This window comes from Bos indicus, chromosome 26 (genome assembly GCF_029378745.1).
Source record: "Bos indicus isolate NIAB-ARS_2022 breed Sahiwal x Tharparkar chromosome 26, NIAB-ARS_B.indTharparkar_mat_pri_1.0, whole genome shotgun sequence".
NCBI lineage: Eukaryota > Metazoa > Chordata > Mammalia > Artiodactyla > Bovidae > Bos > Bos indicus.
In genome coordinates, this window is record NC_091785.1 from 19041932 (window position 1) to 19054220 (window position 12289).

At 44.0% G+C, this 12289-nt stretch overlaps 1 protein-coding gene across 3 annotated transcripts in view; it reads right to left on the bottom strand.

Annotated features, from left to right (window-relative positions):
- Window positions 1–12289, bottom strand: part of CRTAC1 (cartilage acidic protein 1) — a 151938-nt gene that overhangs the window by 120069 nt on the left and 19580 nt on the right. For all 3 annotated transcript variants that reach the window (XM_070780608.1, XM_070780609.1, XM_070780607.1), the window contains exon 2: window positions 10262–10461. In XM_070780608.1, coding sequence (XP_070636709.1) covers window positions 10262–10461 — 200 coding nt within the window. The remainder of the gene's footprint in view (window positions 1–10261; window positions 10462–12289) is intronic.

A 12289-nucleotide genomic window follows, 5' to 3' on the forward strand; every position in this document is an offset into this window, starting at 1 on the left:
TACAGCCGGCCAAGCTCCTCTGTCCTTGGGGATTCTCCAGGCAAGAATACTGGAGTAGGTTTTCATGCCCTCCTCCAAGGGATCTTCCCAATCCAGGGATCAAACCCAGGTCTCTCACATTGCAGGCAGATTCTTTACTGACTGAGCCACCAGGGAAGTCATGGGTGAGGTCTTCATAATGATAATGGCTTCTATCATCAGGAAAATATAAGAATTCTTAAGATGTTGCAATATATATGAATATCAAATCATTACATTTGATTTGTAAACCTGAAACTAATATAATGATATATGTCAATTATATCTCAATTAAAAAAAATAAAAAACTGCATCTACTAAAGTAGCCCCAACATATACATACCAACAAAGAACTACAGAAAGAAATAAACTACCATTATGATCTGAATAACACAATTAACAAACAATTTAACGGGCACATATATTGGGTTGGCCAAAAAGTTCATTTGTATGGAAAAACCTGAATGAAATTTTTGGCCAACCCAATAGAATAACAATTCCCACCTTTCACTGTCTCTGTGGCTCTCAGCAAATCTCTGGGTCTCAGTTTCCTCATCTGCAAAGTGGGGTTGACACTATCTACAGTGTTTTCATGAAATCCAAAATATCATCAACGATAAGACATTATTTTTTTATGTACCTCTAGGAAAAAAAAAACCCTGCCCATTAAATGCAAGCTGCCAATTTTAGGTCGCATCCCAATTTTAGAGATGTAAAAGTCACTAGGGGTAGGGGATTAAGAGGCAAAGACTACTATATATAAAATAAATAAGCTACAGGGATATGTTGTATAGCACAGGGAATGCAGCCAGTACTTTATAATAACTATCAACAGTATAATCTATAAAAATTTTGAATCACTGTGTTGTAGACCCAAAACTAACATAACATTGTATATCAACTATACCTCAATAAAAAATGTGAAAAAATATGTGAGTTAGACTCAATTAAATGCTACATATCATAGGGGCTGCTGTGATGGTTTAAAACGAGATGATGTAAGTAAAATACAAGACATAAGTTGCTTCCTCCCTCCGCCCCTTGACAACTTTAGTCTGCAAACAAGGGGAGCACATGTAAAAATCGGAAGCAGGGAATGTCTGCTTTTAGCTTCTTCACATCCTTGAATGTTTTGAAAAGCAACTGATTCCTCACAAGGAAAATGAAGTCATAACCACATCATTCTTGAAAGAAAATGACTCACCAGGTCAGTAGGACTGGTGAGAAGGGGTGCGTGAGGAAAAACACAAGAGAGGGAGGCAGGGATCAGATCGGACCCCCTTAGAGGAAGTGATTCTGGGAGTGCAAAGGGCACTTGTTCCAGAGAGAGGTGTGAGTTGAGTTTTGGGGAGGAGGGGGATGGGGGAGGCTAGGGAGCTGGGGGAAAAGGCCTAAGGGCTGAAAGGGTGGGGAGGAGGGTTGGTCTGGGCTCTAGCCTACTATAGGCCTGCACGTTGGGGAGTCTGGTGTGGGACCCAGGGGGCAAGGAAGACCTTCCAACCACCCTACCACTTTAAAAAAAAGACTAGAAGAGAAATTAAAGGAAAGTGACTGGAGACAGGGCATATATCCACTTTCTGAATGGATGAAAAATTCAGACTAAAAGTAGCTTTGCCGTTTTCAGCAGAGGCAGTTTTAGTGTCTTAATTATATTACTATTTTGGAGCAGCTTTTTATAAATACTCTTCAATACTCTGTGAAAATCAGTTTTTTTTGTCAGAATGCTTCAAAAAAAAAAAAGTTGAAAACAAATAAACAACAAAACCCAAATAAGCCTGAGGTTCTCTTAGACCCAGAGAGGCCTTTGCACCCTTGTTAGACAGACCTAACCTATCCTTCTTGCCACCATCCAAATGCCATCTCTGTGATTCTCATTGGGAAGGACTCTCCACCTGCTCCAACCTCCTGGAACGTTTGCATTTCCCTGGGGATACAAGTCACCTATGACTCACTGAAGTGAGTGTGTCTGTCTCCAAGGACAGTGAGATCTTTAAAAGCTCTGAATCCCTCTCTCAACTTCCAACCACTCATGCGACTGGGAGTCAAATGGTGAGGTGCAGGTTGAGTTAATGTGGTGGGTGGAGGGTCACCCAGGAACCAAGTGTGGTTTTAGGGACCTGTTCTTAGGGAACTGTCACTGAATAGAAATAATACTTTTGTTGGTGATATAGCTCTTTAAGTATGTTCTCTTATTCTTCTAAATAATATGTTTGTGGGTGGTATACTTCTCTTATTGCTGTGAAATTAGTAAAACAATACTATTAAAATGTTCATAGGTGATGGCCATTACCTCTCTGAGAAATATCACCAAGCCCCTGACCTTTGACTTCGCAGGTGCAGCAGTGGTAAAGAATCCACTTTCCAATGCAGGACACACAAGAGATTCGAGTTCAATTCCTGAGTTGGGAAGATCCCCCAGAGCCGGAAATTGCAATCCACTCCAGTATTCTTGCCTGGAGAATGCTATGGACAGAGGAGCCTGGCAGGCTACAGTCCATGGGGTTGCAAAGAGGCAGACACGACTGAGCACACACGCACCTGACCTTTACCTAATGTACTAATGTTAGTTTCCCTTTGTTGCTGTAACAACCCCCCACAAATGCAGTGGCATAAAACAATACAAACTGATTATCTGACACTTGCCTATGTTCCAACACTGGTCTGTGCTGCAATGAGAGTGTTGGCAGAACTGCATTCCCCTCAAGAAGCTCTAGGGGTAAATCTCTTTCCTTACTTTTCCCAGCTTCCAGAGGCCACTCACATTCCTTGACTCCAGGCCCCTCTCTCAAAGCCAGAAATGGTGGGTTGAGTCTCTCTCACATCGGATCACTAGGACCTCCTCTTCTGCCTTCCTTTTTTCACGTTAAGGACTGTGGTTACATTGGGCCCACTCAGATAATCCAGAATAATGTCCCTATCTCAAGGTCCTTAACTTGATCACCTCTGCAGAGTCCCTTTTGCTGTGCATGTTCATTGGTTCTGGGGTTTAAGCCGTGGGTATCTTTGGAAGGTCATTATTCTGTCTACCACACCTTCTGACACCTTACTCTGTGTGTATGTGTGGCCACTGTAACACAGTAAGGGCCTCAGTCCTCTAAGCTGTCAGGAGAGTCTGTGCTTGGAGTAGAGAGCGGAATTTTTGCCCATTGCTTCTGGCCACCCAGGACTGAGGAGAAGGAAGTTCATTTATAGCACTGAGACATCTCTGGAAAACCTGCCATGCACTGCTGAGTAACCTTTTCATAGAAGTTTTAAGAGTGGGTTTTAAAGTCCTGGCTCCTGCTCCAGCTTATGCCTTATTAGTATTCAAAATCAAGGGCAGTCCATGCTTAACCATAGCAGAAGAGCTGGCACCCTGCAATCATTCTTCCATGATACTGATGACAATGAATCTTAGGGTTAAGGGTGACCCATTTAAGAAATATATTTTTGCAGAGAAAGTTTTAGAGGAGTCTTTTTAGCAGTTTGAATCAGAGTATTGAAGTTCCTCAATCCAATTTTTAACAGCAGCAGCTTCTTTTAAAGATGTAGAATAGGACTTCCCCCCCTTCTTTATTACATCTAAATTGATAAAGTTCAGACCCTGGAACCTATGTGGCAGTCCACATAGTAGGTGTTTGAACAGCTATTGAAATCACAATCCCCCAAATCACCTTTTATTTCTAGGCTATGAATACACAGGAAAAGATTGAGATTGGAAACAATATTCATTAAGATTTAAAATGTACATATTACTCCCAGCATTTCCACTTCTTGCTATCTATCCCAGAGAAATATCTGCATATGTGTGCAAGGATGTGCAGTACAGCATTGTCTGCAATGGTCACAGATTACAGACAGCTTAAATATCACTTCAGGAGTGGCAAAACAAATGTGGTACATCCCCACAAAGTAAGTTAAAAAAATTAAGTTAGATCCACATGTTAGAACAAAGAATATTTACACACTGAAGAAAAGCAAGTTTTGAAACAAAAGTTTGATACCCTTCAAAATTATATATTTTTAAAATATATGTATGTAACAGAAATTTCCATAAGTATAAGCATCAACCTGGAAACAATTGCTATTCTGGAAGAGAACTGGGATGAGCTTGGAATAGGGATGGGAGGTTGATAAAGATGGAATTTTTCTTTATCTATATTGCATGGATTCTTTTGCAAGAAAACATATTCATGCTATCAAAATGTAAAATGTATCTTAAACTTAAAAAGAAACTGAAATAATCTAACACTTCAGGTTGTCAAAACTGATGATCAAATCTATTACATTATATTTCATAAAAGTTAAGGTTAAAATTTCAAAAGTATTTTTCCTATTTTGTTAAAAGTATGTGTGTATATATATATGTATATGTACAATATATATTTATACTTATTACATACATCTAATATACGTATATGAATACGACATCTATCTATTACATCTATCTGCACATACTATATACATCTGTTGTTGCTGTTGTTGTTCAGTCACTAAGTTGTATCCAACTCTTTGTGACCCCATGGACTGCAGAACAGCAGGCTTCCCTGTCTGTCACTTCTCAAATTTGCCCAAACTCATGTCCATTGTGGAGAAGGAAACGGCACCCCACTCCAGTACTCTTGCCTGGAAAATCCCATGGACGGAGGAGCCTGGTAAGCTGCAGTCCATGGGGTCGCTAAGAGTCGGACTCGACTGAGCGACTTCACTTTCACTTTTCACTTTCATGCATTGGAGAAGGCAATGGCAACCCACTCCAGTGTTCTTGCCTGGAGAATCCCAGGGACGGGGGAGCCTGTTGGGCTGCCATCTATGGGGTCGCACAGAGTCGGACATGACTGAAGTGACTTAGCAGTAGCAGCAGTAGCATGTCCATTGAGTCGATGACGCCACCTATAGATACCACATATATCTATAGATGCTTGTAATAAAATCCATAAATGCTGCTTTGGTTAAATCATAGATAAATATATCATTCTTTATCATTGTTCTTATTACTTATAATGGCAAAAATATCTCTCGTATTATTATGACTAATTTGGTAATTGAATCAGTTTGCCTTTTAAGTAATTCAATTAATTTTAGTAAATTTTAAAAGTCTTCTGACATAGTTACAAAATTAAGAAAAAATGAAACGCTGGTTTACAATATGTAGCATCCCTTTAAATGAAACCCTTCCGAGTGTGAGGAATGCACTAAGGTTTTATCAAGTGGATGCTCTTTGTGTATAAAAACTGATCTAAATCGTAATTTAAATTTTACAACCACTGCAATCTTTCCATTTGGGGAAAACTTCTTGGAAACTGACAGTGTAGAGGGTTTATCTCAGACCTCTGGGGATATCCCAGGAAGCAAAAGCTCCTCTGAAGGAATTGTGTAAGATTGACACCAACAGGGATTCTGTTCCAGATTGCATGAGACTGTAGATTGGGTGTTTAGTTCCACTGAGAAAAGGAGGAGCCACCGGGTTTTTTATTTACCCAGGGAACTCATCTCGAAGATCTTCAATGGTCTGTTCGTGCACCAACGTCTCCGGGGGTGATCAAATCCTCCCCTCACCCCGCAGGGAAGAGACTGTAGGCAGACCCGCAATCACGCACCTGCCGGTTAACAGATAAACCCTCCACATGCGGAGGCACTCGCCCAGCTGTGGCGGAGGAGCAGAGCCGTCCCTCTCCCTCCCCCATCCCCGCAGAACAAAGGGCGGTCACTGTCTGCTCCTCCCAGGGTCGGATGAAAGCACACGCCTTCCATCACAATTAACGTAGGACTCTGAAATACAACACAAACTCACCCGCAACATGTTCAAAATCAATGCCATCAATACTCAGAATGAGGATACCAAGAAAGCAAAACAAAACAAACCTATTCAAAGAGTAAATACTCAAAGCAACAGGGCTGGAATCAGACACGCTACAAGGTCAACAAATCCAAGCCAAGTTCAAGTACAGCGCGTCTTATAAACTGAAGAGCTGGCCATTATCCCAGGGGTTGAAACGCAGATGCCTTCAGGGGCCGGCTAATGGAAAGGTCTATACGATAATAGAGAGTGGGCCTCTCAGGAGCTGGACCCCAGGTGCCCACGTAAAGGCATTCACATTCCATTTTTTAAAGTTTCAATTCCCTCTATGTGATTCCTAAACAGCCTCTACCATCAAACAGAGAAGGAAACAGAGTTAAATACTGGTATGTGTTAGTCGCTCAGTCGTGTCTGACTCTTTCTGACCCTATGGACTGTAGCACACCAGGCTTCTCTGTCCATGGAATTCTCCAGGCAAGAATACTGGAGTTGGTAGCCATTCCCTTCCCCAGGGTATCTTCCCAAACGACCCAGGGTATCTTCCCAAATGACCCAGGGATGAACCCAGGTCTCCCACATTACAGGCAGATTCTTTACTGCCTGAGTCACCAGGGAAACTCCAAATATGGGTGTAGGGTGGATGGAACTGAATAAAAGTCAAAATCAGAAATACTGCCAAGGAGTCCACAGGGCATGAAAGGCCGAGCAATGATCCTAGCTGTCATTATCTGAAAGGGTAGTGACCACTTACTTGGTTTATATCTTCAAAGGTAATAATAGCAAGGCAAAAGTTAAAAGAAATGGCTTACTAAGCTCAAATATGATGGGTTGAGATTAATCAGAAAGATTTTTTAACATAAGTTATTCAGCTGGATTATGAAAAGTTTGCACACATTCCCTTGAAAGGCTTTAAATAAATGGAGCCTCCAAAACCCATAGGTGTGACCTTACTGGAAGGCAAGGGGTGGACCGAATGACCTCCCAAGGTTCTGATTTAAATATGTCTGTATAGTCAACTCCTGGTTATCCAGCCCAAAGAAGAAAGACAGTGACAAATCATCCTGAGCTGAAGATAATAAAAAGTTATAATTTGCCTTTGGAATGTATTTTGGTACTTAAATTAGAACGTGTCTTTCTGACGCTCTGAGAATTCACAGTGCTTCATAACAGCCACAAAGAAGGCCTGACCTAGAGCTGGGAGGCTGCCCAATTTCGCCATCCTGCCCTCTGTGCAACTTTTCTTTTTTGCTGGGGGTGCATGCATGCGTGCTAAGTTGCTTCAGTCTTGTCTGACTCTTTGCAACCCTATGGATTATAGCCCTTCAGCCACCTCTGTCCATGGGATTCTCCAGGCAAGAATACTGGAGTGGGTTGCCAGGCCCTACTCTAAGGGATCTTCCCGACCTAGGGATTGAATCTGCATTTCTTATGTGGATTCTCATTGGCAGGTGGGTTCTTTACCACTAATGCCACCTGGGAAGCCCTTTGCTAGGGGTGAGCCAATATCATCTTTTAGAACACCCAGCAATCCAAACTTTCTCAGTTAGGAGCCGCCTGGCTCAATCTTTCCCTGAATTATGGTTGATTCAGGATGGTCTGGGTTGCTTTTCTGGAGTTTGACTCCAAAGTGCTGCAGGCCCCACAGGAAGCAGCAAGCTTCCTGTGTAGATGTTTGGACATCTACTCTAAACTGCCTATGAAAGATGATCTAGCTTCTCTACCGTAGAAGACACAAAAGTAAATTTATTGAGTTCCTTGGAACAGAAAGTGAAAAAAGCTTCATTGGAAAGGAGGATGAGGGACTTCCCTGGTGGTCCAGTGGTTAAGAATCCTTCGTCCAGTGCAGGGGATGTGGGTTTGATCCCTGGTCAGGGAACTAAGATCCCACATTCTGCAGGGCAACAAAGCCCACGTGTCACACTTGGAGAGAAGCCCAAGTGCCGCACTTAAGGTCCTGCATGCCACAACTAAGACCAGACAAATAAGTATAAAGGAGGGGGGAGGGCTTCCCTGGTGGCTCAGTGGTAAAGAATCTGCCTGCCAGTGCAGGAGACACGAAGGGTTCAATCCCTAGTCCAGGAAGATACCACATACTGAGAAGCAGCTAAGCCTGTGTACCACAACTATTGAGCCCCTGTTCTAGGGTCTGGGAGCTGCAACCACTGAGCTCACATGCTGCAGCCACTGAAGCTTGCACACCCTGAAGTCCATGGTCTGCAACAAGAGAAGCCACAGGAGTCCATGCCCTGCAACTAGAGAGTAGGCCCTACTTATCACAACTACGGAGAAGCCCACACAGCAGTGAAGTCCCAGCAAAATAAAAAACAAACACATAAATAAATTTTAAAAATTATTTTAAAAAAATAAAAGAAAGAGAAGATGAAGCGAATGCCCAGCACTGGGAAAGCAAAAAGCAGGATGCTCAGGAGATGCAGTAACCATCCCCTGCACCTCAAAGGGTTGGATGGGATGGAAATCTGAGGTGGTGGCCCACCATCCAAGATGAAAGGAGAGCCTGCTCATCACAGTAACTTGTAGGGGCCCCAGAGGAGGGAAGGATGGGAAGCAGGGAAGTTGCCTCACTGTTCTTTGTCCTCTGTTGGCTCCCAGTGCCTACAGAGGGAGGCTGGTGTCACCTGGCAGGAGGCAGGACCAACCAGAACATCTCAGGAGTGCCTCACAGCCCCTCACCCAGAGACCCTGGTGCAGTGGGCACAGGCTGCAGTTGGCGGGATTTGGCCAAGAAGACTTTTTTTGGATTTAGACAGTCACTGGACAGCCACAGACCTGAACACAGACAAGCTGCCTGGCCCCAACCCTGCACAGGTAATAAGGGGATCTGGTAATAAGGGGATCATTACAACCGTTTCCGTTTTTTCTATCACATTCTGCTCTCTAGTTTTTCCTTCTGATGTCCCAGAGCTGTGCTGTTACAATGAAATAAAGTCCAGTTCCTTGGTCACAGCAGCCACATTTCAAGTGCTCAACAGTCTCATGCCCGTGGACACTATATTGGACAGAACCAACATAGAACTTCTACATCATCATAGAAAGTTCTGTTTGTCAGCCACTAATCTAGACTTCCAGGAGAACCTAGAATCTAGGAATTTCTACTCTTTTGGGGGTAGAATAAAAAAAGGAAGAAATGCACTTACAAAGTATCTTGTCTATACGTCATTACCACTGATCCTCACCATGTGTGGTAGGCGGGGGTAGATTTCAACATACCCATTTTACAGATGAGGAAGGTGGAGCTTTCCCCACTTTAAGTAATTTGCACATGGAACACAATTATTGGATGGGACAGGATTAAAACCAGGTTTTCTGGTTCCAAAGTCAACACTTTATACTGTTACATGCAACGGCTACAAATAATGTTACTTGCCATTTACTTTGTTCAGTGCGGCCATAAAAACTCCGGCTTTCCAGAATGAGGTTGACAGGCCCCTGTCGTGTTTTTATTGATTGGCTGATTTTTGAAGTGATAACTAAACTTTGTACAATGTACTTAAGCAGCTCTATAGTTACGGAGCCTTGGGGTTCAAATCCTGACTCATCCTCTTACTATTTACTTGATGGAGGGCAAGTCACTCACTGTCTCTGAACCGTAATTTCCTCTTCTTGTCTATTCACTTCATAGTGTTGTCAGGAGGATAAGACAGTGTATGTGAAAGGCTTAGCACGGTGTCTGGCACATATCTGTGCTCCATAAATAATGATTATTAATGGCAACTGGCAGAACTTACAATGAACTGTCAGGTGCAATAGCCTGTTAAAGCTTTTAACAGGACAAGGAAGCGCATTGCTATCCCCATTTTTGCAGATGATACATCTGAATCTCAGGGCACAAGGGACTCACTCAAGGTCACGCAACTAGAAAGCTGTAGATCTAGGGCATGAACACAAATCTTTTCTTGCTACACAGTGTTGCTTCTCAGGAGAGAAGGGAGCAGAGGTACCAAGGCATGGTTTAGAGGGATTTTAGCCATCCCTCTTCACCCCCATATTTCTCCCTTCTCTGAAACAGGCAATTAATGATTTCTTAATCTTGTGTAAAATGCCATGCAAAGGCAGCTTTGAGCATCCCCCTCTATCATAACTGCTACCCTCAAGCCCCTCCCATATAGAGATTCTACAGTCTCATTGGTAAAGAAGTAACACTGGTATAATTAAGGCAGTTGAAATATGAACAGAATGCCTTGAAGCACAGCATTCAAATCTTCTCTCTGGAAAGCCTGTGGATCAAATCGCTTTCTTCCAGTCTACCCTCCATCCCAATTCACTGCTACAGCAAAAGGGCAAGGATGCAGCCTACCAGACCCCAGCTGAGCCCAGCCAAGACCGATGTGAGTGAGAATGTGTGTTCTTGCCAGCCATTGGGTTCTTGGCGTTATTTGTTATCCGGCCCTATTGTAGCAAAAGCTGACTGATATATCTGTCAAACTCAAGGTAAGAGGCACTTACCCAGCCACAACGATCTCAAAGTCCCCATCACGATCCACATCAGTCACTGCCACTCCGTAGTTGAGCTGGGTGGGGTTGCTGTCATAGTCAGGAGGCAGGACTGAGTTGGTGACTGCCGTGAACATGGGTTCAGCCCCCTGGGACCCCTCAGTCAGGGGCAGAAACCACAGCAGCAGCAGGAATAGAAACACCTGGAACATCTGAAACCAGAAGTTACAAACGTTACTGATGGAAAGCGGCCCAGGAAAATCGAATCCCAGGTTGGCATGGAAGTGCCTTTCTTCCCGCTTCCTGGAGGGCTTGGCAAACCCTAGGCTACCACTTCTCCACAAGACCCATCCTGGCTATGCTCTTTCAAACTGTGAGCTGCCCCCATCACTGAGGTCACCCTTATGCTCCTCTGCCTTTTCGTTTTCTACAGCATCTATCACTGTATAACATGCCAGATGAGTTCCTCATTCATCATGTTTTATTATTTAGTGTCTGTCTCCCTCAGCTAGAACATAAGCTCCACCAGGGCAAGGTTCGTTGTCTGTTTTGTTCATGGATGCACATCAAGCCAAGGACAGTGTCTGGCACATAAGAGACACTCGACACATATTCGGGAGGGAAGGAAGGAAGGGAAGGAGAAATACACATGCATCTTTCATGCTCTGGGAGAAAGAAGAAAATAACAGATCTCAGATGATCCAGGGACAGGTAAGACCCCCTTGAGGGTCCACATCCACAACAGCAGAGAAAGTAAAGGATTATCCTTGTGTGGGACTGACCCAGAGGTAGCCCAGACAGAATCTGTGACTTGGAAGGTTCCCCTGCCAAGGTCCCTCCCTAGGGCCACTGGCCGTCGCCTCCAGACCAGGAAGCAGTCAGTTATGGAATGCATCCCAGCAGGAACTGGCGGGCAGCACATCATTCACTCGGAGAAATTAAACCATTGTGTGTGTTTTATTATAAATTAATTATGTATAATCCATTGTATAATTCATTATTATATTTCTAACATAACTCAGGGTGTTGCCAAACAGCCTGGGGCTATGGGAGCTGGCGGCAGCCACCCAGGAGACGAATGAGAATGGCCAAGGAAGTGGAAGGACTCCACCCTCTCCTTGCGTGAGCAATGAAGACACTTAGAACACTAGAGACAGCACCACCCTGAGATGCTGCCTGCAGGCTTAGAGTCAGAGCTCACAGAGTGTTCCAAAGGCTCCCCTGGGACCAAGTCCTACGAAGTCTGCCCAGGTCCAGTCCCCCAGGCAAAGCCTTCAGAGGGCGGCACACCTCTTCCTGATGGAGCTTTTCCTGCTGGCTTGTCAGTGTGTCTGGCAGCCAAGAGCAAGGCTGAGTGAGGCTGATGTCTTAATGAAGAGAGGATCTGAAGACAGACTCCCCAGATGGAGACACACACTCCTGCCAGCATAGGAGCTTTCTCCAGTTCGGAACCAAGAGATCAAAAGGAAAGGCCCAGGCACTGTCTTCAGAGCTAAATGTGATTCAGAAGCCCCTCTAATGCCTCACTGGAGAGGCTGAAGATAGACACAGGGGCAGGGCTCCAACTGCAGCGTAGAAACTAACCTCGGTGAGCCTTCCTGGGAAGGAAGTTCTTGAACCGTGTTCAGAGGGCACATGCTGGGTGTTGCACTATCAGAGTGAGGTCAGTCCCAATTACAGAGATGTCTGAACATGACAGCATCATCTACTGCGCTGTCTAATCACCAAAGACAAACACATCACTCCGAGAGACCCCATCTTGGCAAGAAGTTTGGTTGGATAAAGGAACTCATAATTGGATTAATGAGCAGCTGGGGTGGGGTGGGGTAATGAGAAGCTAAAGAGTATTTAATAACCAGTATAAACATGTTGAAATGTAGGGTGGATCTGAAGGTCACAGGGCTTTTCAAGGTATGAACTCTAGTGTAGGGGTGGCAAATGAATTTCAGCTTGACAGCCAAACTGATTGGCAGTGGCTTGAAAGAGTACTGTGAACAGCTTACAACATTTGCAATGGACATGGAAGGAAAAGCAGTACTG